The following is a 22,884-nucleotide window of genomic DNA, read 5'->3' as shown; positions in this document are numbered from 1 at the left end:
CCCGCTTATGCATTCTCTCCCTCTTCTCTCAAAAATAAATAATTTTTGAAAAAAGAACGTAGGGACCTGCTATGGACTGAGTTGTGTCCCCCTCCCCCAAATCATATATTGAAGCTCTAATCCCCAGTGAAATGGTATTTGGAGATGGGCTGTGGGAGAGGTAGTTAGGTTTAGATAAGGCCGTGAGAGTGAGGTCCTGTTGATGGCGTTAGTGCCTTTATGAGAAGAGGTACCAGAAAGATTTCTCTCCTTCTCTTTCCACCATCTGAGGCTGTACCAAGACAACAGCTGTCTTTAAGCCAGAAAGAGAGCTCTCACCAGGAACCAAATCTTTCTGCACCTAGATCTTGGACCTCTCAGCCTCTGCAACTTGAAAAAATAAATTCCTGATGTGTAGGTCCCCTAGTCTATGGTATTTCATTGTGGTAGCCTGAGCTGACTAAGATGGGATCTAAATCTGTACTTGGGGCTCCGGGACCATGCAGGTCATGGGCTAAACTATATAAAAGGGACATCCATGGAACAATACATCACAATTGATGATGGGTTGCCTGAGAGCCCCCCTCTGCTAAGTCTGGGTCTTAAACAACATTTTTCCCTAAAATAAGATGGAAGAGAGCCACAACCCAGACACAGACTTTAGAGCAAGTCCTCAGAGGAAAGATTAGGTAAGATGAGCATAAAGAAACAGAGAAGAAGAAGGTATTTTTAAAAAGGAAAGAGAACTCTGTGCTTCACAGTTTTCTGGGAGAGAAGGCCTTTTCTTAGACAACGTGGCTAAGATGCTTGTGCTGATTCTGTATACCCTGTAATGCTTATAAATGGACAAACAATGAGATCAGACAAATGCTCAGAAATCCTTGCTACTCTTGCAGAATATTTAAATTGTGATGTGGTGTTAAATCTCTTATATTCTGAGTATTTATATCACATGCATTTGTATCTCCATTTAAAATGGAATAAAGTCTATATAAAGAAATGCTATAATTTAAAAAAAATTTTAATGTTTTATTTATTTCTGAGAGAAAGAGACAGTGTGGGCAGGGGAGGGTCAGAAAGAGAGGGAGATATAGAATCTGAATCAGGCTCTAGGCTCTGAGCTGGCTGTCAGCACAGAGCCCGAGGCGGGGCTCCAACCCAGGAACCATGAGATCATGACCTGAGCCGAAGTCAGATGCTTAACCGACTGAGCCACCCAGGCGCCCCAAGAAATGCTATAATTAATGAAATGGTGTCATGACAGTCATCGGAAAGTCTGGTCGGTCAAAACGAAAAGCAGCTGTATTTAAAGGAAAGACAAATACATGATTTCACTCATATGGGGAATTTAAGAAACACAGCAGATGAACATAGGGGAAGGGAAGGAAAAATAAGTCAAAAACAGAGAGGGAGGCAAACCGTAAGAGACTCTTGAATACAGAGAACAAACTGGGTGTTGCTAGAAGGGAGGACCATGGCGGGGAGATGGGCTAAACAGGTGATGGGCATTAAAGAGAGCACTTGTTGGGATGAGCATTGGGTGTTACATGTAAGTGATGAATCATTGGGTTCTACTGAAACTAATATGACACAGCATGTTAACTAATTTGAATTTAAATTAATTAATTAAAATAATAAAATAAAAATTATGTTGTGTGGGAGCACCTGAATGGCTCAGTCAGTTGGGCGTCCAATTGTTGACTTTGGCTCAGGTCATGATCCCAGGATTGTGGGATCAAGCCCCACGATGGGCTCCTCACTGAACATGCAGCCTGCTTAAGATTCTCTCTCTTCCTTTGCCCCTCTCCCCTGCTTGGGCTTTCTCTCTCTAAAATAAGAAAAAGAGCTGATTTAAAAAAAGTTTTAAAAAGATATATCATGTACATTCTCACAGGGAAAGATCACATATAAAACTTATTAAATGTAGTGATATTTAAAATGGCAGGCATTTGGCAATGATCTGGTTGCCCATCACCAAAAAATGGATTAGAGCATTGTAATGGCTCTCCACTGCGGAGCACCGTGCAGCAACCAGAAGAATGAACTAGAAGTATCCATAGGAATGTGTATGTCCCTCAAAACCGTAGCAGTGGGTGTTCAAAAGGAAAAGAAAAAGATAATAACACATTTACATAAACATGTGAATTCAGATATATGTAAGCCAAACAATGTCATTTATTTTATAAAAACCCATATGAATGTACAGAAATATAGTTGATGCATTATACTGGTCCCTATATTGGGAAGAAGGAAATGGGACTGGGGCATGAGGAAAAAATGAAACATACATCCACGAAAGGAATTCATGGCTGGACTGATGAGGATACTGTCCACGAAATGAGCAGTACAATCCTTCAGCCAACTGTGGTTGATATTTGAAAGAAGAGAAATTTGTGCTGTGTAAAATACAAAGCTATTGTTTCAGTAATTATTAATCGTGTCATTTGGCTATATGTTCGCCATCACATAGAGGAAAATTACTCTTCCCAGTCTTATATATTTTTTATTTTAAATTTTTATTAATTTTTTTTCGAGGGAGAGAGAGTGCAAGCAGGGGAGGGGGAGAGCAGAAGGAGAGAGAGAGAATCCGAAGCAGGATCCACACTCAGTACAGAGCCCCTTGTGGGGCTTGATCCTCTGGGCTTACGATCTGAGCCAAAATCAAGAGTCAGAAGCTCAACCGACTGAGCCACCCAGGCACCACCCCCCTCCCACCCCAGTCTTATATTTAAGTTAGAGCCCTACATCTGCAGTCTGGCCAATGACTGTGGATAAAAGGGACCTAAGCCACTTCCAGGCCTGTCCATATAAGGTCTACTTGGGTCCTGCTCATTCCTTCTGACAACATGGCTGGAAACAAAAAATGTGCTGATAAAAAGTCACACGATGGAAGGTGCTGGTTCCTTGAGCCACTGCCTAGAAGATGGGGGCCGCATGACCCACACCAAATCATGACAACAGTGAGAATCACGATTTTATTAAAATAACCAATTATAATTCTTGGGTTCTTACTGTAACTAGTTACCTTGGTTAACACAGTAATGTTTTAATAATTGTGTTTGACACAGTTAATTAGAGAAGATTTGTGTGTGTTTCTTATTTTGGCTATATGTTCATTCTCTAGTTATTTGAAAAAATATTTTACCGGAAAAGAAAATGTGACGTAGATCTGTAAACATAAGTATAAAAAGGTTATGGGGAAAAAAAAAAAAAGAAAGAGATTACAGGGGTGCCTAGGTGGCTCAGTCGGTTACGCGTCCGACTTCGGCTCAGGTCATGATCTCATGGTGCGTGGGTTCGAGCCCCATGTCAGGCTCTGTGCTGACAGCTAGCTCAGAGCCTGTAGCCTGTTTCAGATTCTGTGTCTCCCTCTCTCTCTGACCCTCCCCTGCTCAAGCTCTCTCTCTCAGAAATAAATAAAACCTTAAAAAAAATTTTTAATTAAAAAGAGGATACAAAATTACATACTCACTTTTACCAACTTTATTTAAACCATATATTTGTGATGTCTGTAAGTATGATACACTGAATGTTGGCTCCCACTTGAACAGATTTGTTCTTAGATCTTTATTTTGAAATTTTTCAAATATGGAAGTTTAAATGAATACTACAATTACCACTGGTATAAATCTCAAGCAGATTCACCACTAGATAGCATTTTGCTGTATTTGCTTTATTGCTTTACATGTGCGAATACACACACACACACCCCACACACAGACTCTTTTGTGTTGAACCATTTCAATTGCAGTTCCAGAGCACATGACACCTCACTCACATTTTTTTTTAGCATGCATGTATTAAGAATACAAGCAGTTTCTAGAAGCACCTGGGTGGCTCAGTCCATTAAGTGTCCAACTTTGGCTCAGGTCATGATCTCACGGTTTCTGAGTTTAAGCCCCGCATCAGACTCTGTGCTGACAGCTCAGAGCCTGGATTTGGACACAGAACCTGCTTTGGATTCTGTGTCTCCCTTGCCTCTCTGCCCTTCCCCTGCTCGTACTATGTCTCTCTCTTTCTCAAAAGTAAATAAACATTAAAAAAGAAGAAGAAGAAGAAGAATACAAGCAGTTTCATACATCATTACAACACTAACATCACACCTAAAGAAAACAATAATTCCACCGCCAGCTATCAGATGATATTCAAGTTGCCCAAAAGGTCCTCCAAATGTCTTTCTCAATGTTATTTTTCTTTTTCCCATCTATGCTTTAGTATTTACACATTGTATATGATTGTTATGTTTTTGTGAATTTTTTAAAATCTAGAATGATCACTCCATTCATTTTTCTCGTGACATTGCCTTTTTGAAAAGTCTAGGTCGGTTGTCTTGTAGAAAGGGAATTATGAATGATATAAAATTTTTTTCATTAAAAAAATTTTTAATGTTTGTTCTTAAGAGAGAGGGAGATGGAGCATGAGCAGATGTGGTCAGAGAGAGGGAGACACAGAATTGGAAGCAGGCTCCAGGCTCTGAGCTATCAGCACAGATAGCCCACCTGACGTGGGGCTTGAACTCACGAACCATGAGACCATGACCTGAGCCAAAGTCAGACGCGTAACCAGCTGAGACACTCAGGTGATCCTAAAATATATTTTTTTCTACATTCTAATTTTTTACCAGGAGCACATGTTTTTTTGGTCTTAAAATACCAAAAGGTTAAAAAAGTCAAGTATATATTTGTATCTTATTTGCCGGTGGCTTTGAGAGTCCATTCAATTTGAGGTAGGAACAGGGAAGAAATATTGTTGCTGGTTGTCAGTAAAGAATAAGTAGACAGTTTCTACTCTATCAATTCTCCTCTCCAACCCAACTCCTTAAAGTTCCTCTGATCCAGAAGGAAGGTAGGCAGAAAATAACCTCATGACATTCTGTATATTGTCAAAGACAGTGTGATGGATCAAGGGATTAGAATAAAGTCTTCCTTCACCACCAAAGTGGTTGAAGGTGCCAGCATTGATCACTTTTCTCCAAACCCTGAGAGGTACGGGGTCTTCCTCCCATCTCTTACAGTCAGGAATAAGTAGGGTGAACATAAAATTTTCATCTTCAGTGAGAATGTACCAGCAAATGGGATGACTGGTCTCTAAAAAATAAATAAATAATAGAAGATGGGCTTTTGCATTGGATATTTAAGGGGAAGGGAATCTAGGAACTGATGCTGAATAAGTCTGTCTAAGCTCAGACAAGTGTTCCTTCAGTACAAGAAGACTATGATCACAGTGCTAAGGTCATTACCTGGATTTCAATAGCCCATGTCCATAGCCTCTGCCACCCTCATCAGGGGTTTAGACCATTGGCTTCTCCTGGGGTACACCAGCAATGTATTTCTGAATTGGAGCTAAGGAGAGGTCTGGCTTGTTTGAGAAGTTCAAACCAGAAAGTTTTCACTTGCTTAACATCCGAACACTCAAAATATCTATTCAACACATGAAAGGAGTAAGATCTCCAGTGAAAAATACGAAACTGGTCATTTTAAGTTGGAGATGAAAGTGGTCTTCTAATGGGTAGGAGGGATATTCAAATCATAATGGACGCTGGCCTTGATGCTGAAGCAGCTGTTTAGAATCTCCTTGCTTGGCCATATATCGCGGCCCCCTTCTTTAATGGGAGGGTCATGAGAAGGTGGCTGCTTGGGTATTTATTGAGTACAGTGTTAGCTAGGGTCTGTATTTGGGACAGATTGCTTTCAAGCAGGTCTATATTCTTAGTCTTGTTTTCCTCTACCTGGTATCTCCTGCTGCATGAATAACAGGCACTTCCGATACATTACACCCAAAACATAAATCTTGACTTTCTCCTCTATATGTGCTGCTTTCCCCATTTTCCTTCATATCACTAAATTGTATCAGCATTTATCCCTTTTCTCAGGCTGAAGATATAGATACCATCTTTGGTCTTCTATTTGCCACACCAAAGCCTCCTCCTTAAGAATCCAAAACCATCAGGCAACTCTGTTGCATCCACCTACAAAATTATTTTCCAAATACAGCTACTCATTACCTTTTCCAAGACACCTTCCTAATTTTTTTTTTAATTATTGCTACCAAAGAAGGCCTTTCTTCTTCTTTTTTAAAAATGTTTATTTACTTTTTGAGAGACAGTGAGCCGGGGAGGGACATAGAGAGAGGGAGTCACAGAATCCGAAGCAGGCTCCAGGCTCTGAGCTGACAGCACAGATCCTGACAGGGGGCTCGAACTCATGAACTGCAAGATCATGACCTGAGCCTAAGTCAGACACTTAACCCACTGAGCCACCCGGGCACCCCTACACCTTCCTAATTTAAATGCCCACCATCTTTCCGAAGGATTGCTTTTGAGAGCCTCTTAATTGGTTTCCCTACCACCACTCTGGCTCTCCCAGTGAATCATCAAAGGAGCATCAAGAATGAGATTTAAAAGATCCTCTCAGGGGCGCCTGGGTGGCTTAGTCGGTTAAGTGTCCGACTTTCGCTTAGGTCATGATCTCGCGGTTCGTGGGTTGGAGCCCCGCGTCGGGCTCTGTGCTGACTGCCGGCTCAGAGCCTGGAGCCTGTTTCAATCTGTGACTCCCTCTCTCTCTGACCCTCCCCTGCTCATGCTGTCTCTGTCTCTCTCTCCTAGAAATAAATAAAACATTAAAAAAAAAAATTAAAAAAAAAAAGATCCTCTCATAATAGTCCTCTTAAAAGCCTCTGATGGATACATGTCACATTCCAGGAATAAAAGTCTTAAATTCTATTGCTTGCCTTCCACTCCCCCAGAAAAGGCACATGGACAGAACACAAAAAGCAGCTACCTGAGCTTACTTGAGAGTGAACAGAGGCAGGTAGACTGGGGAGGAGTGTTAGCTCTCTCCAAGGAGGGCAGATGGAAAACAATACAGGAAAGGTCCTATTTCCATGGCTATTAGACTGGAGTGAGGTGCAATCCACACAGCAAGTAAAGTGAACACCATGCATCTATGGTCTGGGGAACAAGGTCACACATGGTGGGATACTAGAAACGACGAAGAGCATGAGCGTTCAGCAAGGGAAAGTGGCAACGAGGGGATCCTTAAATCGTGTCTATCATGCAACCCCTAAATATCCACTAAAGCATGTGCATCAAGAATAAGCTCAAAGCAGGTCAACTCTAGACCAAGATCTGAACTGAGGCTGGGCTCTTGCGTCAGAAACAGTCTTCAGTTCAATCTGAGGCTTGAGAGCTATTTGCTAAAATAAAGAAATCGGTATTACTGATGAGTAAAAATGGAATCAGTATTACTGGTGAGTAATAACGGAAAATAGAATCTTCACAGCCTAATATGATCATACTCAAAATATAATTCATAGCATCCTGACATGGGAAGAGCCAGGAAAATGGATCTCCATTCCCAAGGGAGTGGACATCTGGCAGACCTTCTGCTGAGAGGAGACAAAGTCTGGAACTAACCCACAAGGATTTTAAAGTGGTGACATAACTATCTTCAAAGACAGAAATGAAATTTGATTTTAACGTATGAAAATCACAGCTCAGAAATCGGCATTCTCAGAGAGATAGCAACAGAGAAGTCAAAATAACTGAAATTCAAGAGCTGAAAAAGTAGTTTCTGACATAAAAATTCACTAGATGGGACCGAAGAGAGAATCTTTGAAAATAGATCGATAGAGGTTGTAGAAGGTCAAGGGCAGAGAGAAATTATTTAAAACATGAACAAAGAGCCTCAGAGTGCTATTACAGCAGGAGGCAGCATATAGTTCCTGGAAAGAGCCAGATAACTATCATTTTGGGCTTTGTGAACCCCATGTTCTTATTTTTTCGTTGTTCTATTAAACTACTGTGTGTGTGTGTGTGTGTGTGTTTAAAGAAACTCTATTTTTTAGACCAGTTATAAGCTGCCTGCAACACTGAGCAGAAAGTACAGAGATTTCCCATACATCCTGCCCCCACTCATGCACAGTGTCCCCACCTATCAATATCCTGCACCAACCGAAATATTTGATACAATTGAACCTACAGTGATACATCATTATCCCAAAGTCCACCGTTTACATTGGGGTCCACTCTCGGTGTTGTACCTTCTATGGTTTTGGACAAATGTGTAATGACATGTACCTGCCATTACAGTGTCCTGCAGAGTAGTATCACCGGCCTAAAACCTCTGTGATGTGCTTATTAACTTCTCTCTCTCTTTCCAACCACTCATCTTTTTACTACCTCCGCGGTTTTGACTTTTCCAGAATGTCATAAGTTGGAATCATACAGTATGTAGCCTTTTCAGATCGGCTTGGTTATGCATCCAAGATTCCTCCATGTCTTTTCATAGCTGGTTGTTCTTTTACTTTTAGCATTGAATAACATTCCATTGTCCGGATGCACCACAGTTTATGCATTCACCTGCTGAATGAAATGCTGGTTGCTTCTGAAGTTTGGCGATTACAGAGGAAGCTGCTATAACCATAGGTAGACTTTTGTGTGGACATAAGTTTTCAGTTCCTTTGGGTAAATACCAAGGAGAATGATGGCTAAATTGTGTGACAAGAGTATGCTCAATTTTTTTCCTTTCCCTTGAGAGAGAGGCAGAGAGAGACAGAGAAAGAGAGAGAATCTCAAGCAGGCTACACACTCAGCCCGAAGCCCAGTGCGGGGCTCGATCTCAAGAATGTGAATTATGGGGGCGCTTGGGTGCCTTAGTCGGTTAAGCGTCCGACTTTCGCTTAGGTCATGATCTCGCAGTTTGTGGGTTCGAGCCCCGCGTCGGGCTCTGTGCTGACTGCCAGCTCAGAGCCTGGAGCCTGTTTCAGTCTGTGACTCCCTCTCTCTGTGACCCTCCCCTGCTCATGCTGTCTCTCTCTCCTAGAAATAAATTTTAAAAAAATAAAAAATTAAAAAAAAAAAAAGAATGTGAGATTATGACCTGAGCCCAAATCAAGAGTTGGATGCTCAACCGACTGAACCACCCAGGCGCCCCTGGCTTACATTTTTTAACTATCATGATGTCGAGCATATTTTCATGTGTTTATGTACCATTTGTACCTCTTTCTTAAAGAAATGTATATTCAAACTACATGTCAGTGAGAAAGAATGAAATCTGGCCATGTGTAGTAACATGGATGGACCTTGAGGGTGTTATGCTGAGCGAAGTAAGTCAGGCAGAGAAGGACAGCTGCCATATGTTTGCACGTATAGGAGGATTAGGAGGAACTTAACGGGGGACCATGGGGGAGAAGAAGAGGGGAAATGGTGGGGGAGAGGGAGAGAGGCAAACCATCAGAGACTCTTGAATGATGAGAACAAACTGAGGACTGATGGGTGTGGGGGGGGAGGAGGAGATGGACATGGAGGAGGGCACTTGTGGGGATGAGCACTGGGTGTTATATGGAAACCAACTTAATAATAAACTATTTGTAAAAAAAAATAAATAATAAAAATTAAATAAAAATTAAATTTAAAAAAAGAAATGTATATTCAAGTCCTTTATTTATTTAAAAATTGTGGGTTTTTGTCTTTTTGTTGTTGAGTTATGGGAATTCCTCATATATTCTGAATATTAAACCCATTCCATTGGTCTATTTGCCTATTTTTATGGCTTATGTATAATTGACAAATATTTCCTCCCATTACACAGGTTATCATTTTACTTTCTTGATAATGTGCTTTGATGTATGAAAGTTTTTATTTATTTATTTATTTTAATGTTAATTTTTGAGAGAAAGAGAGAGAGAGCAAGCAGGGGAGGGGCAGAGAGAAAGGGAAACACAGAATATGAAGCAGGATCCACGCTCCAAGATGTCAGCATAGATCCTGATGCAGGGCTCGAACCCACAAACCGTGAGATCATGACCTGAACTGTAGTCAGACGCTTAACCAACTGAGCCACCCAGGCGCCCCCAACAGTTTTTAATTTGTGATGAAGTCCAATCTGTCTATCTTTTTTGGCCAATCATGCTTTTGGTGACATATCAAAGAATTCGTTGCCAAATCCAAAGTCATATAGACTCAGCCTATGCCTTCTTTTAAGAGTTTTATGGTTTTAGGGGCGCCTGGGTGGCTTAGTCGGTTAAGCATCTGACTTTCGCTTAGGTCATGATCTCGAGGTTCGTGGGTTGGAGCCCCGTGTCGGGCTCTGTGCTGACTGCCAGCTCAGAGCCTGGAGCCTATTTCGGAGTCTGTATCTCCCTCTCTCTCTGACCCTCCCCTGCTCACTCTGTCTCTCTCTCTCTCCTAGAAATAAATAAAAATATTTTAAAAAACAACAACAGTTTTATGGTTTTAGCTCTTATATGTAAGTCATTCATCCATTTTGTGTTAATATTTGTTATGGCTTTAGGTAAGGATCACAGTATTATTTTGCATGTGGGTATCGAGTCATCACAGCCCCCTTTGTTGAAGGGGCTATATTTTACCAACTGCATGATCTTGGCACCCTTTTCAAAAAATGAATCAGCCATAGATATGCAGTTTTATTTTTATTCCTGTAAGTGGGTGGTTCTGGGTCACAGAAACGGGCCCTCTGACTCTGAACACTTTTATAAGCTACATTTACTGTTGTACATTCAGAGTTCCTGGTTTTGAGCTGACCTGACAGATCACATCATGCTGGTAGGTGGTAAAGGGAAACTTAATCTCCCACATTCCTCAAAGGAGAGATGCTTGGTGCTGGCAATGGTCGGCTGTCTAATTCAGGAGGAGTGCTGTCAGGCACAGGATACACCCACCCAAATGGTAATGGCAATTGTCATTAGATTAATTACATGGTTGATATTTTTTATGCTGATTTATTTTTGAGAGAGAATGAGTAGGGGAGGGGCCGAGAGAGAGGGGGACAGAGGATCGGAAGCAAGCTCTACACTGACAGCGGACAGCCCGATGTGGGGCTCAAACTCATGCACTGTGAGCCAAAGTCCGATGCATAACCGACTGAGCCACCCATGTGCCCCCTAATTACATGGTTGAAAATTTACTTTTAAGGTGTTTTTTTTTTTTTACCAAAAAAAAAAAAAAAAGATCAAGGTTACTAGAAAAGATTTTTTTCTATACACCACCAAGACACACTGCTAGGGCCACCATAAGTTTAATGGGAATGGCTGCCCATCACACTTGGGAAACAAGCACATGATGTTCTGTTTGCTCTGCAAATCCATAAGCACTCAGTTCATAGGGTCCAGGAGGAACTGAACACAGCCTCCCAGGCCAAAATCTGCAACCCTGTCTCACATATCTGTGTCTTCAAACAGCCTGGACCTTATGTCATGCCACGTTTTCCTCTCTGTTCCCATGGCTAACTTTTCCCCACCTTCCTAAATCACATGACGTGTCACCTCCTCTCTAAACCCTGTTCTAAAATGTCCCCATGTCTGCTGGAGATGCTGTTTCTGGGTCCTGGTACACTGCGCTCACTGCTGACAAAATAGCATCTGCTCGCCTGACTGTGACAAGTATTTCTAGATCCCTGAGGACTAAAGAAGCCCGGAAAGTGTAATTTACAATAAGAGTTTCTTAATGGAAGAATGGTATGTTAGTTCATGAAAATACCCCCGAGAAAATAACCCAATGATCCAGACACTCACCTGTCTGATAAATGGCCAAATATGATGCTTCCCACCAACATGCCAGCCATGAATAAGAATTTGGTCATTGATTTCAGTGACTGAGATTCACATACCAGGTCCCACTGGAAGAGAAGGAAACCAGCAAAGGAGTGCTCTATAGCAGCCTATAACCCTTCGCGGAAACCTGATTGAAACAGCTGAAATGACTTACAAGTTTCTTTCCATCAGGCCCCTTTCTTGCAGCTTCCATTCTTTTTTTTTTTTTTTTTTAATTAGCAGAACTTTAGCATTCAGGTATCAGCTTAAATACAACTTCCTCTAGAAAGACTCGTCTAAACCTGTTGGTTATACCCATACCTTGTTTTATTTCATATGAAGTGGTTCTCAGCCTTGACCATAGAATGCAATCCTTTGAGGTGCTTTAAACATTTACCAATGGCCGGGTTTCACTAGCGATCTCCTATGGCTGCTCGGAGACAGTCAGTGCTTGGAGGGTTTGATCAATATCCCAGATGTGTCCCATTTGCAGACATTTTTAACACATTACATAAACTACGTGTTTCAACTTTGGTCTTCCTAAGTATAAAAGCCATATCTGAAATACCACACTGAAGATGTGGCTTTTATTCTTAGGAAGATCAAAACCACACTGAGATACCCACCTCACGCTGGTCAGAGTGGCTAAAATGAACAAATCAGGAGACTCTAGATGCTGGTGAGGATGTGGAGAAATGGGCACCCTCCTACACTGCTGGTGGAAATGAAAGCTGATGCAANGCACGTATAGGAGGATTAGGAGGAACTTAACGGAGGACTGTGGGGGAGAAGAAGGGAAGAAATAGTCAGGAAGAGGGAGGGAGGCAAACCATGAGAGACTCTTGAATGCTGAGAACAAACTGAGGGCTGATGGGGGTGGGGAAGAGGGGAAGGGGGGAGATGGGCATGGAGGAGGGCACTTGTTGGGATGAGCACTGGGTGTTATATGTAAACCAACTTGACAATAAACTATTTAAGGAAAATAAAATAAAATAACTTCAAAAAAAAAGAATAAAAGCCATAGAACTTCAAGGTCACATCCACTTTTCAGCTCACAAGACTCATAAAATACGTAGATTGGTGGCATCTAATAAAGACATAATTACTATTTGCTGAAATAATAAAGAATGAGTGCCTAAAGAGTGACTCCGGGCTTGAAGCATGTTCGTTATTTGTGCTACCTCTAAACACCCGGACCTAGTACTCACAGGAGGCAAATGGGACCTCTTACCTCAGTCACGATGGTGGAGGGGAAGGAGCTGTTGTCATACACCCAGCCATCCACACAGGGCTCCGTGTCCACCTCACTCGTGTTAGGGAAGGTCCCATTCAGGTGAAGGAGCTGCCACTGCAGGTGGAGGAAGCGATGACACTTGTCTGGCCTCCGGTTTGAGTCCAGTGGGATGGAGATTCTCAGGAGGGCTTCTTGGCTGAAGATCCCAGTGCTGTTAGCAGATGCAATGTCATTGTCAAGGTGGCGGACCCAGCAGCGGTGATCAGGGACTATGGCGGTGAAGTTCTCCAATAAAACTTGAGGGTACACTATGAGGTTGACGATGCTATGGAACACCAGCTGAAGGATCTGGAATCTTCCCTGGCCTCCAACTTGATCCAGGAGGTCCTGAAAGCCCATAGTGGTTGAACAAGTGATTCCCAATGCGAGCAAAAGGACTTTATTTTGAAAAATTCAAAGGCAGAAAGTTCTCCATTCAGTACGTCACACTAAGCATATGCTGTCCCTGGCCCCACTTTTTCCTCAGTGAGCTCTCCGGCTCACCTCCACAGCGGGGCCCCAGAAAATGTTTCTCCAGGCTGTTTGGGGGGAGCAGCTGTTTTCTTTAAAGCCACAGAGCAGTATTTTGTGGAGACCGCTTCCAGCAGCTGACAGCTGATACTGTTTAAAGGTGTACTTTGTGAAAATTCTGTTCGTCAGCAGTGCCGTGAAGTGGCATTGAACTTCGATCCCCACATCTGTAAATAAAATAAAATAAACCCACTGCATGGATTGCAATGCCTTTCAGGACGTGCCGCTTGTGAGACTCAAAAGCGAACAGTTTGAGATTGTCCTGTGAAAACTGGACAGAGCGTGGCTTGTGTAGTCCTGAATTTTGATGAAAAGAGTCCATGAAAGTTACCCTGAGTAAACTCAAGCAAGTGCACTATGGTGTGGTCCTTCCATTTTGGAAAGTGACACTCTGCCTCACTTCAAATGAAACCGTGAATTCACATGGAAAAGATACTACTCGAAAGGCAGGCAGAGGGGGTAGCGAAGGAGGGCAGAGGCTGAGCCGGTGGTAAGCTCATAAAGACATTTATTTTTACGGGCTTATTGATTCCTTCAGGTAACATTTGTGAGGTCCCGTTCTGTGCTAGGAATACTCCAGTGGATAAGACAAGGTTTTCAAGTCTCTTTGGCTACTGTGGGTAAGGGAGGGGAACTTAAATACACTCTGCTATTACATATTTTTCAAGTGTTTATTTTTGAGGGAGAGAAAGAGACAGAGCACAAGCAGAGGAGGGGCAGAGAGAGAGGGAGACACAGAATCCGAAGCAGGTTCCAGGCTCTGGGCTGTCAGCACAGAGCTCAACGTGAGGGTCGAACTCACGAACTGTGAGATCGGGACCTGACCCCAAGTCGGACGCTTAACCGACTGAGCCACCCCGGCGCCCGCACTCTGCTATTATAAAACATATACATGGGAAATTCACAATGTGCTAGAGAAGAATTGAAGAGAAAACACTTGGACAGTCCTGCTTCTCGGTATTGATGCAAATGAGTAGAAAATGTAGGTGCACCCAGATGTTCACAGCAGTTTCTTCATCACTGCCAAAATGTCCTTCAGTGGGTTCATGGATAAATAAAATGGGGTCCATCCAGACAATGGAATACCACCTTAAAAAAGAAGACAAGAAAAAAGAAGAGCTATCAAGAGAGGAAAAGACATGGAGGAACCATAAATGTCAAATATTAAATAATAGAAGCCGGTCTGAAAAGGCTACATTCTGTGCATCAAGGGTGTTACGCTGTCTCGGAGAATTCGGTAGTGTTTTTTCTTCCTGCTCTCTGTGTGGCAGAGTCTCTATTGCCCTATCTTCATGTTCGAGAATTCTTTTTCGCTGCCGTTTCAAATCTACTGTTGAAACAACTTGGGTGGATTTAGCATGTCAGCAACTGTACTTTCCAAATCACAAATATTCTTTATCGATATCTTTTCTTTGACAAGCCATGGTTCTCATGCCTTTCGTTCTCAAATGAGAACATAACCTTTTTTAATACGTAAAAACGTACCGATTTTAAGTATGTGATACGTAAACACGTAAATATGTTTTTGAACATATTTAATAGCTGCTTTGGAGTATTTTTCTGCTACGTCTAGTATCTGGGAAAACTTTGAAACTGTAATGATGACCTAATTTTAGAATATTTTCATCACCCCCAAAAAGGAACCATTCCATTAACTATTGATGTGCAATCCGATTACCTCCATCCAAACTCTGGCAGCCAACACAACAGTTTCTGCCTGGTTGCATTTGCCTCTTTCTGAAAGAAATCAGTCTCCTTAGGGTCTTTCCACTGATTTGTGATTTGGTGTTTGTCCTTAATTTGGGAAGATGCTCGGGCATTGTTATTCTCAATTTTCCACGAGTCCTTCCTCCCTCTGCTATTCCCATAGCCAGGATATTACACTGCTTGCTCTGTCTCATGGTTAAAATTCCATTTTTGTTTTGCATTTAAATTTGGAAGGTTTCTGTTAGCCAGCCTTCAAGTTTAGGGATTCCTCCCTTAAGTACATCCAGGCTGCTGCCGAACCCATCAAAGGCATTCATCATTTCCAAGTTTCTGATTTCCAGCATTTCCACTGCATTCTTTCTTAGAGTTTCCAACTCTGCCTTATAGTACCTGTCTCTTCTGGCATATAGCCCACTTTTTTTCATTGGGGCCCGTAGCATGTTAATCTCAGTTATTTTATATTCTTGGTCTGATAATTCCAAAATCAATGCCCTGTCTGAGTCTGCCTCTGGTGTTTGCTTTGTCTCTGATGCATCAAGTAATCAGACTGAGACAAATGGGCTTTTAGTGTGAGATTTAACATCTGTCTGGCTCGATGATAGGCTGTTTTTAGTGTTTCCTGTATCTGTAGGTGCTAGAGGCTTCCATCTCCTCTAGAGCGCTTGGATTAGTTTAGTTTTGTTTTTTGTCTCTTATTGCCTTTGGGTACATAGGATCTCCTAGAAAGTCCTTATATGGAATCTGGGTCTTACAGCTCTCTCCCTTGTAATCCACAGTTGATTGTCCCAGAGCCCTGTGGATGTGATGATTGGAAACTGGGGAGGGAGAACATGACATAATCCTATGAATACATTTCTTTTTCTTTATGGTGGGTAAGAGTCCTGGTGCTGTGATCTTCAGATAAGTTTCCTTGATTTTCTTTTGTTTTGTTTTTTGTTTTTTCTCTCCATGTATATGAGACGGAAAGGCTAGAGGGTCTGAAATCGACTGATTGCTTTTCTCCAGGCCAGATAAGGCTTTGGTTTGTCTTAAGGACCCTCCTTCCTTATAGAGATTAGAGTCAAGAACAGTTACTCTGGCTCTGGGTATATTTCAAAATGTTTACTTTGTTTCTCATCCTCTTAGAAGGAAAAGGCATTTTATTCTTTTTTGTTCTGCATAGGGAGAACTTGGTGGGGCCCCATGAATGTGTGGGAGCCCCACAGCCTCAGAGCTTTTAAATCCCAAGGTGATCTACTGCTGAGACTTTGATAAAATTCTTCAATTAAAGTGTAGGCTTTCCTGCCACTCCAGCAGGGTGTTCTGCTCCTGATATGGTGTGACTCTACGTAGCTTTCTGTCTGTCCAGTTTGGCAGGTGGTGGGTGCCCTTGGACCTAAGTTCTCTGATGGATCTAAGAATAGTTTTCAGTTGATGTAGTTTCTTTTTTTCTTTTTGTGAGGACAGGAATGACACTCTTTACAAGCCAGAGCAGAAACCTGAAGTCTTTTCCTCTAACTTTCCTAGACTGAGTTCCATCAGAAGCATAGTAAAACCAGCCCATGTGAAATTCAGAGTTGACAACCGGAATACATTTTGTTTAGCAATACAAATAGTAGATTTGGTAATTTTGCGGTTTATTTAAAGCAAATGCAATTGTTTGCTCAGTGACATTGGAATAAATCTGACCCTGGGGTGCCTGGGTGGCTCAGTCAGTTAAGTGTCCTACTTTGGCTCAGGTCACGATCTCACAGTCCATGAGTTCGAACCCCGTATTGGACTCTGTGCTGACAGCTCAGAGCCTGTTTCAGATTCTGTATCTCTCCTCTCTCTCTGCCCCTTCCTTGCTTGTGCTCTGTCTCCTTTTCTCTCAAAAATAAATAAACATTAAAACATTTTTTTAAAAAAGAAAGAAATCTGACTCTGGCGGCCCTACTTAGACCAAATGTTTCTGCTAAAACATATATGTATATTTGTGTATAATATATATTACATATATGATATATTGTACGTATATATTTATATACATACACACATCTATGTATATATAGAAATTAGCTTTTTAGAAATGATTACCATAAGGGCTGTATGAACTGAAGAAGTCAAATAAATAGTTTGTAATATTAGATTATTTATTATTACCTCTAACAATACCTTCTACAGCATAAACTCCCAAACACCTGTAATGGCTTTCATGTGAAAGTAGTCATCTATACAGAAACAATCCAGTTTCTCTACCGTGTAAGTGCATAAAGTATATAAACAAAGTCATTTTAATAGATGCTGGGAAAAAAATCTTAGTGCATTAGAAGTTGCTATATAACATCAGTCTGTAAGATTTAAATGCTTGCTTTTAAAAATTAACCAGAATACATAGCACTCTGTGCAAAGTAAACTGGAAAAATTCTGGATGGTCATAAGAAATCACACCACTAACTGAGAATGAAACTGTGTTATTTATTTGACGTTATTTTCAACTTTATTCATTCCTTCGACAACATAAATTTGTGGACCAAAGATTAGATTCTGCTCAGCCGCATTTATGAAGTGAACAAGATTTCATTTTCAAAACAGTGGCATGAATTTTCTTTAATGGTAACAAGCACTCAAGTTTTAGCAACAATTATACTTTTTTTTTTTTTAATATTTTTATTTATTTCTAGGAGAGAGACAGCGTGAGCAGGGGAGGGTCAGAGAGAGAGGGAGACACAGACTCCGAAATAGGCTCCAGGCTCTGAGCTGGCAGTCAGCACAGAGCCCGACGCGGGGCTCGAGCCCACGAACCGCGAGATCATGACCTAAGCGAAAGTCGGACGCTTAACCGACTAAGCCACCCAGGCGCCCAACAACAATTATACTTTTGAAAGGGTAATAATTGGTCGAAAAAAATGTTTTGGTTGTAGTTGCTTTCTTCCTTTCTCACCCATACACCAGTCATATTTACAAAAATATTTACAAAATATTATAGCTGGAAATTCACCTTATTTATTTATTATTTATTTATTTTGGAGCTAGAAGTTTGTCTTTTTAACGCAAGCTTGATTCTTCACAAACGTCTGTGAGGCACTGCAACCTTGCATTGACCTATTATGGGATACAGGCAGTGTTCCTGGGATGTAACATTGAAGGATATACCTTCCATTGACCAAGGGCAATTCCAAGGGAAAGATCTTGCTATGAGCCGCCATCTGTGGAAACCCCCAACAGTCTGGGGTATCTAGGTGGTGTCCCATAACAACTCACACAGTCCATCTCTTGTGCCAGATCAAGGCATAGGATGTATGTAATAAATTAAGTCACCATGGAAAAGCTCCTTCAAGAAAAACTTATAAGAGGAAATGAGTCTAATGAACCACAGATCCCATCATTGACCCTAATCTCAGTTCTGTGAGTATGATCCATTCTCTCTCTTTCTGCGATAACACATCCTAGGTACCACTGACAGTCTTGGTGGAAGAGTCAAGAGGATTGGCCTGATCTTCAAGAGGTCAGACTTCCTACGTACATGCCCTTTTCAGGTGCTGGCAGGTTCCCATGTCCCTTTACCATCAAAGTCGGGCAAGGAGGGACCAAGAGATTCCCCAGTGGAAGAACTCTGGAGGAAAAGAATCTGTAGGCACACGGGAAAGATCAGCTATGCATTCTGCTGATGCTGACGCTTTACTAATCCGGTCATCTTGGTGACTCTTTTCCTTGACTTCTGGCCTCTTAGTTTAGGAAACTGACATGATGGTGGAGTCAGCAGAATTGGATATATGACGCTCTTCCTGTGTTTCCTGGTGGAAATGTTCCCATTCTGGATATCAAGACCCCGATGCTCGTATACATAGCCTGATTTGCAGGGATGAAGGGAACAAAATCCCCGAGTGGGGTACTAGGAGTTGGGTAAATGGGGGCTCTTTCAACTTGTACCATTTTGTTCCCGGAACTATTTACTCTATATATGGGGAATAAAGAACCATAATGGGGTCATTGATTTAGAGCATGTAATTCAATTCAGAAATAATTTTCTGTCTTTGCCGAGTATCCTCTCCTAACTGGCTCTCAGGGCACTTTAAATTTAACAAAGTTATCCCATTGCTCTGTGCTACTGGCAGCTTCTGTGGTACAGTGTGAATTTGAACCAGGGGATCTGGTGGTCATGATCCCACTGCCATGCCTTTTTTCATGCTACATGTCTTCTTTGGCTCAACAAAGTGTTACAGATACATTCGTGTTGGTGAGTTAAGTGCTTCTCTGTGCCTTTGAATGGTTATTCTAGCTGAGTCGTGAAGGTAAGAAAGAGAAATACTTAGCTAGAATATGGGTTGATCCGGGTCAAGATGAATCACTGCCCTTTGGTCTTGAAAGGAATCTAATATGACCAATTTGGCATCCATATTCTAGTTGGTCTTTTTGAGAAATGGCATCACACTGTAGATCCAGCATTGGCATATTGCTGACCCAGCACATTGACATTAAGCAGTGGCCGTAGCTAATTCAGACTCACTCAGTGGGAGTAATGTTGGGTTTATGCATAAGTTCTATCCCTATTGTTCTTTGTACCGGGTAGTGGTATAGATTTTGTTACTGGGATATGGAATTCTACTTCCTAGTAACAAATCCCTAAAAATATAGAAGCAAGCTGCCTTAGAACTTGGTAATGGATAGAGGCTGGAAGAGCTTTGAAGTGCCTGCTAGAAAATGCCTGGATTATCTGGAAGAGAATGTTCATAGATAGATGTATGTCAAAGACAATTTCTTTTTTTTTTTAAACCAAGAAACAGACTCTCTCTCTTTTTTTTTTTTTTTTTGAGACAGAGAGAGAGAGACAGAGTGCGAGTAAGAGAGGAACAGAGAGAGAGGGAGACATAGAATCCGAAACAGGCTCCAGGTTCTGAGCTGTCAGCACAGAGCCCAATGTGGAGCTCAAACTCGTGAACCGCAAGATCATGCCCTGAGCTGAAGTCAGATGCTTAACTGACTGAGCCAGCCAGGTGCCCCAATTTCTTTTGAGAGCTCGGGAAGAAAAAAGGAGAGGGCTTTAGAGAAAGTTTTTTATCATCTTAGAGAATACACACGCCATCACGAATAGAGTATTGGTAGACACGTGACCGTTAAAGATGTTTCTGATGAGGTTTAAGATGGATAGAACATGCCATTGGAAACTGGAAAAGGGGAAAAAAATCCCTGTTATAAAGTACTAATGAATTTGGTTGAATTATGTTCTGGCGTTTGGGGAAAAGTAGAACTCATAAGTTATGAACTTGAATATTTAACTGAGGAGGTTTCTAAGCAAAGTGTTGAAGGTACGACCTGGTTTCTCCTTGCTTCTTACAGTAAGGTGGAAGAGAGGAGAGAGACCTCAAAGAAGGAAGTAGTAAGCAAACAGTAACCAGAACCTGAATATTTGGAACATTCTTAGCTTACACGTGTTGCAAAAAAATCAATGAGAAAGAAGGCTCTAGAGAGAACATCAGTGGTGTGGCTGGGACACCACTTGTTTTCAGATGTGACTCATAAAATCAAGCACCATCACTGCAGAAATCAGGGTAGCGATGTAGCTAACAAGGAAAGATCTAGGTAGGACCTGCTTGTCTAATGGCTTAGACTCCTCTGGATTGCATGGGAGGCCAACAAATTTTTAGAGAATTTGATGCTAGCAGACATACTGTCAGCCTGGACTGAAGATGAGAGAAAGAGGGAGAAAGGAAGGTAGACTTTTAGAATTCTACAGCATGGGCCAATAAAACTCTCTGGCTGTGAATGTGCATTAGCTTTAAAGGAAAGGGAAGAATACCCTGAATGCAGTTCGGAGCTTCGTAGTCCATGTGTCTTCTACCTGTTAATGCCCACATAGGGTGAATTCCCCCAGCAGGGAATACACTTTGGATGTGTCTCACAACTCTAAGCACAGACCCATGCCAACTCTAAGCACAGACCCACTGCCAACTTGTAGGTAAATGAACTTTGATTTTCTCAAGGTCCTGTTGCATTAGTTCATGGCTGGGACATGTGAGTAGCAACCTCCGTCCAAGTGTGGGCTGATGAATAAAAGTGCCAGCAGTACACTTAGAAGGGGGAGGGGAAGGCCCCTCTTCTCTGACTGCTGTCTTGGTGGGCTCCACCAGGGCCCTAAGTCCTAACCAGCCCAATAGGGACACCCTGGCTCGGGGAGGCGTAGCTCCTTGCAAAGGAAAGTGCAGCCCAGATCTGCGGTTCTCTGTTGCTGCGTACCTTGCTGCTGTGGCACCTCCGTCCCCACCCCAGCCTTGTGAGATATCATGGGCCCCACTCCTGGGCATGGTGGCACAAGATCTAATGGCCTGAACTATACATGGCCTGGGCACCTGGTGCTGGTACCACCTAAACACCCAAGGAAGTTAGCATGCTCCCCACTAAATGTAAACCACCTGCCCCTTTGACATGGTTATTACTGCAAAGGCTCAAATCCAATGGGGAGACACCAGATGAAGCCCAACTCCTTCTCCATAACCATTGAGTTTCTCATTTATTTATTTTTTAAGTTAATTTATTTATTTTGAGAGAGAGAGAGAGAAAGAGGGTATGTAGGAGAGGCAGAGAGAGAGAGAGAGAGAATACCAAGCAGGCGCCCCACTGTCAGTGCAGAGCCTGATGTGAGGCTTGAACTCATGAACCTCGAGCTCATGACCTGAACCAAGATCATGACCTGAGCTGAAACCAAGAATCAGACGCTTAACTGACTGAGCCACCCAGACCCCCGTCTCATTTTCTTTAAATGCAGCAACCCAGATCATCTGGATTTTATATCTAATTTGAGGAGGCCCCAAATTGACCCCAAATCCAGAGAATTCTTCTTACAGGGACCCCACACACACTCCAATTACAAGTCTGGATTCCTTTACTTCATGGAGCCCCCTATACTATTCAGGAAGCCCTGGAGGGAATATACATGGTGGTCAGCCGTGAAGGAGATATTCACACAAACTCCTAGGCATGGGCCTAGACAGCCCACAACCTCAATGCCAGCCCTTGGGTGCCAGGCCCTGTCCCGCTCCTTGCAGAATACCCTTCCCACCTCCTGGTCCCCAAGCCCCATGCTAACCCTATTGGGAAACAACCCTTAAGATGATTCTAGATGGGGGTGGGGGGAGCGGAAGGGGGGTGATAGGCATGGAGGAGGGCACTTGTGGGGATGAGCACTGGGTGTTATATGGAAACCAACTTGACAATAAACTATTTAAAAAAAAGATGATTCTAAACAGCATAATACCCTGGTGGCTCTGCCAGTTGGGTCTCTAATGACCTTGACCCGCTGGAGTCCTGGTGCAAACTCTTCTTCCTAATATAAGCAATGGTCTCACTATCAGGGCCCAACTTCAATGGCCCAAGATCTCAAGGCTCCCTCTGCCCCCAAACAACTTCCCCAACCGTGGTCAGCAGTTCCCCCAGGGACTTGGTGGCTCCCTGGACCTTGCCCCACCTCCTAGGGACAGTAACCCCTTTATATATCAAGTGGTCCCATTAGACGCAGGAGCTCAAGTCAGGATAATTCCAGAGAGCCCTTCTCAGTTCCCCCAGGGAATTTCGTACTGTCTACAAGGCCTGGCAGATAAAACTGTAAAGGGAGTGAATATTAATCTAGATGTGTCTATTGGCACCGTATTTCTAGAACAGTTGCCAATGGTAGTAGCCCCCTAGCTCTCTTGTTTTTTCCTATCAGAAGTACAAATGCCCTCACTCAGTGACATGCCTGGGAATAACCCCAAATTCCTGGCCTTTCTCTGGGAAGCTGCCCAACGAGAACCCATCCAATTGCCTCCTGGAGTGAAAATGTTAAATATGCCAACATATTGGCTGGACACAGTACAGAAGGACTTTGGCCCTTTCATTAGAGATATGCT

At 42.4% G+C, this 22,884-nt stretch overlaps 1 protein-coding gene across 1 annotated transcript in view; it reads right to left on the bottom strand.

Moving 5' to 3' along the window:
- LOC144227852 (organic anion transporter 7-like) overlaps positions 1 to 13,162 on the bottom strand; it is a 32,845-nt gene extending 19,683 nt beyond the window's left edge. The window contains exons 1-2 of the mRNA XM_077759605.1: positions 12,761 to 13,162; positions 11,512 to 11,615 (exon numbers count right to left, since the gene is read on the bottom strand). Of these exons, the coding sequence (XP_077615731.1) occupies positions 11,512 to 11,615; positions 12,761 to 13,162 (506 nt within the window). The remainder of the gene's footprint in view (positions 1 to 11,511; positions 11,616 to 12,760) is intronic.
- Positions 13,163 to 22,884: the final 9,722 nt, after the last annotated feature.

The sequence above is a fragment of the Crocuta crocuta genome, unplaced genomic scaffold (assembly GCF_008692635.1).
Source record: "Crocuta crocuta isolate KB4526 unplaced genomic scaffold, BGI_CrCroc_1.0 scaffold53, whole genome shotgun sequence".
NCBI lineage: Eukaryota > Metazoa > Chordata > Mammalia > Carnivora > Hyaenidae > Crocuta > Crocuta crocuta.
Note: the sequence above shows the minus strand (reverse complement) of the source record. Positions and strands in the feature narration are given on the sequence as shown.